This window comes from Sabethes cyaneus, chromosome 2 (genome assembly GCF_943734655.1).
Source record: "Sabethes cyaneus chromosome 2, idSabCyanKW18_F2, whole genome shotgun sequence".
NCBI classification, from domain to species: Eukaryota; Metazoa; Arthropoda; class Insecta; order Diptera; family Culicidae; genus Sabethes; species Sabethes cyaneus.
This window is the reverse complement of record NC_071354.1, coordinates 99,896,770-99,899,621: the sequence shown is the minus strand read 5'-3', so window position 1 is coordinate 99,899,621 and position 2,852 is coordinate 99,896,770. Positions and strand designations below refer to the sequence as shown.

At 40.4% G+C, this 2,852-nt stretch overlaps 1 protein-coding gene across 1 annotated transcript; it reads right to left on the bottom strand.

Annotated features, from left to right (window-relative positions):
* Positions 1-331: 331 nt before the first annotated feature.
* LOC128735429 (dimethyladenosine transferase 1, mitochondrial) lies at positions 332-1,576 on the bottom strand. The gene is made up of 2 exons (XM_053829914.1): positions 1,467-1,576; positions 332-1,399 (listed from the first exon to the last, which is right to left on the bottom strand). The coding sequence occupies exon 2, from the start codon at positions 1,377-1,379 to the stop codon at positions 360-362; it is 1,020 nt and encodes a 339-aa protein (XP_053685889.1). The 5' UTR covers positions 1,380-1,399; positions 1,467-1,576; the 3' UTR covers positions 332-359.
* Positions 1,577-2,852: the final 1,276 nt, after the last annotated feature.

The window sequence follows — 2,852 nt, the reverse complement described above, 5'->3', positions numbered from 1 at the left end:
TGGATGGAAATCGCCGAAGTTATGATATTCACCTTTATTCTACATTCCGATCAGAAATCATATTCTGACCTCCGATCAGCGTAGGTTATAGTATACAGTTTGATTCTGATCGAAACGAGAATAGGTATGCAGAATAGAGGTGAATATAAAGAAGTACACGAAAAATTCACTTAACTCAAAAATGGTGAAAGTTGAGCAGTTTTTAAGTAATTATTTTTACGAAATTTTCGGAATTTACGCGATGTTCACGCGTATTTCAAAACTTACGAGTTTACGCAAATTTTAGAATTTACGCTTACAATAAAAAAAGGCGTATCTTTTAATAATCACTAACTTTAATGCTACATGAAATAAGTTTTTTACAAATCTTCATCATTATTTTTCTGTGCTCGATAGTTATAGTTCTCGATCTCCGGATTCGCCCGCACTAGTTGTTCATATGCTCCAGCAATTCTCAAACACTCGTCCGTCGAAAGCTGAAAGGGTCGTGCCAATGGATCAACGTCCGCTATTCGGAAAGTAAGCTCCGTTAGTTCTTCTCGCAGCGGTGGCGGATACAGATTAGACACGCCTCGTCTACAATATTTCTGTCTCATTGAGAAAATGTGGCGCACAACTTTCTCCACGATATCAAAGTGGATGGTGGTAAGCGGTGTTTTCAACGGAATAATAGAAACAACTCCAACATCCACGTCTGGCTTAGGGACGAAAGCTTTTCCCGGAATAAGAAACTTTAGTTCGGCGCGACTCCAGATTTGATTCATAACTGAAAGACGGCACCTATTCTGGGCTGAAATCGGCGCTATTATTCGCTCAGCAACTTCCTTTTGAAAAGTAAGAGTCATACTGCTTCTTCCGAATGACCAAGCTCCAGTTTTTAGACTGATATCCCGAAGCCAATTAATAAGTAAACGAGTTGAAATGGCAAACGGTAAATTGCCAATAAGATGAACTGGTGCACGTTTGTCATTCCAGTCGAATCTAGGACAGTCTGGAAATGCAGTTTCTGTTTGATACTGTAGTATGTCTCCACGAACGATGTCCATCTGCATAAAACCGTTTGAAACTTCCGATAAAAGCTCCAGGGTTGGTAGAAAACGTCTATCTTTCTCAACCACCACCAAGTGGCGTGGAAATTTTTTAATAATGGATCTGGTTATTCCACCAGGGCCCGGTCCAACTTCGAGTACATACCCATCAGTTATATTTCCTGCTGCTCGAACAATTTTGTTTGTCAAACGTTCATCCATAAGAAAGTTCTGGGAAAGTTGTTTGATAGCACGGAGTTTGTACAAACGCACCAGATCGCGGATAGTTGGTAAGGGCGGAAGCCGCGCACCTGCTCTAACTGCTGAATTGAGAACGGCAGATGAAGTCATATTGAATTAAACAAAAAAAACTGGAATTTGAGAAAAAAATACGCATTTAAGAAGCCGGAAAACTCAAAATCGATTGTCAATACTTACAGTCGGTTATTATATTTGAAAGGTTAGATTTATCAAAATGACACTATTGCTTCTCCGGGACTTCTACTTTAAGTGGTTCTTCAAAATCGTCCAAGAACTTTTCCTGCTTCACAGATAGCATAGAATAAAGGTAAATTCCAAGTACAGTGCCACCCAAAGTAAAGGCAGTGATTTTATTATTTCGTCTCATGCGCTGCAATTTTTCCACCCGCTGCAGGTTCTGTTTTTCGATAAGTCGCATAAAATCAATTTCTGATTGCTTAAGCTTTCTGCTGCTGTCACTGATTTTAAAGTCGTGCTTCTCAGGTCCGCTAGACATTGTAAACTTTGCACTCACAGTAATGCTGAAACAACTCGTTTAATTACGAAACTTCGTTTGCTTTACATTGACGGAAACGTCTCCAGCTCCAGTTGGTTCGGTTCCGATCGTCTCTGATATTTTCCTGCGATTTCCTTTTCTGAAGTAAGTGAATGTTGGAGAGTGAGAAAACTGTGACATAACACACAATGTGAGCGGAAAATCTCATGTAGTCATGTCAGTTTCAAGGAATTTCTCAAGGGGATTCCAACAGCTGTGATTACAACGCACCACAGCAAAAAATAATTTTAATTAAAACCATACGGGGTGAAGTGGCTATCAAACTCGTACATTTTCGATGTCCCACGCATATATAGGTACCAAACTGATAATTTTAAAAGGTACCAAAAAATTTACTGGGAATTCCCCTTTACCGTGGACCACTTGAAAGTTGCTCTCTTTACTCCTACATGAGAAAGAGATAGCAACGCACCATAAAGCATTGCACGCAGATGTCAGTGCGTTTTTTTCGTCCCAGGTTTGACAGTGTTGTGGGGTTTATTTTGATTACTTATTCGCAAGACCCAGAAGCAACAAACTGCAAAAATAACAAAAATATATGTTGTGCAGAACTGATATCACTTTTCTGCTTCGGAAAAGTCGGGCATTTCCGGTTTCCGCAAACAAGTGGTACGAATTACAAGAAATAAACCCACTAGCAATAAAATTAGGTTACAAAGGGAATCAAAACAAAACACACAAAAACGTCAAACCAGAGTTGAGGTTAAGCACCGTGCAAAGGTTTATGCCCTTGATTGAAACCACCCCATCGACATCTCTATAACGAGCTGCAGTGAACGTCAGCGACAGCATGTCCTGGGCTCAAAATTTGACAGCGGGCCCAAATCTGACTGCAGGCAGTTGAGTGAAACGCAGTGCTGACATGCTATCTCATTTTCGCACACACGAGATATTGGCAGCGAAAACATGTTGCCTGCCGATGGGGTGATTGAAACAAAAGGTTTCCAGCAAAGATCTGTGTTTCCAGTAAAGCGTTTAGTACGTATACCCGGAAAAAAATAACACGA

What these genes read in the sequence shown, in the direction of transcription:
- LOC128735429 (XM_053829914.1), bottom strand. Translation starts at nt 1,379, where the DNA reads ATGACTTCATCTGCCGTTCTCAATTCAGCAGTTAGAGCAGGTGCGCGG.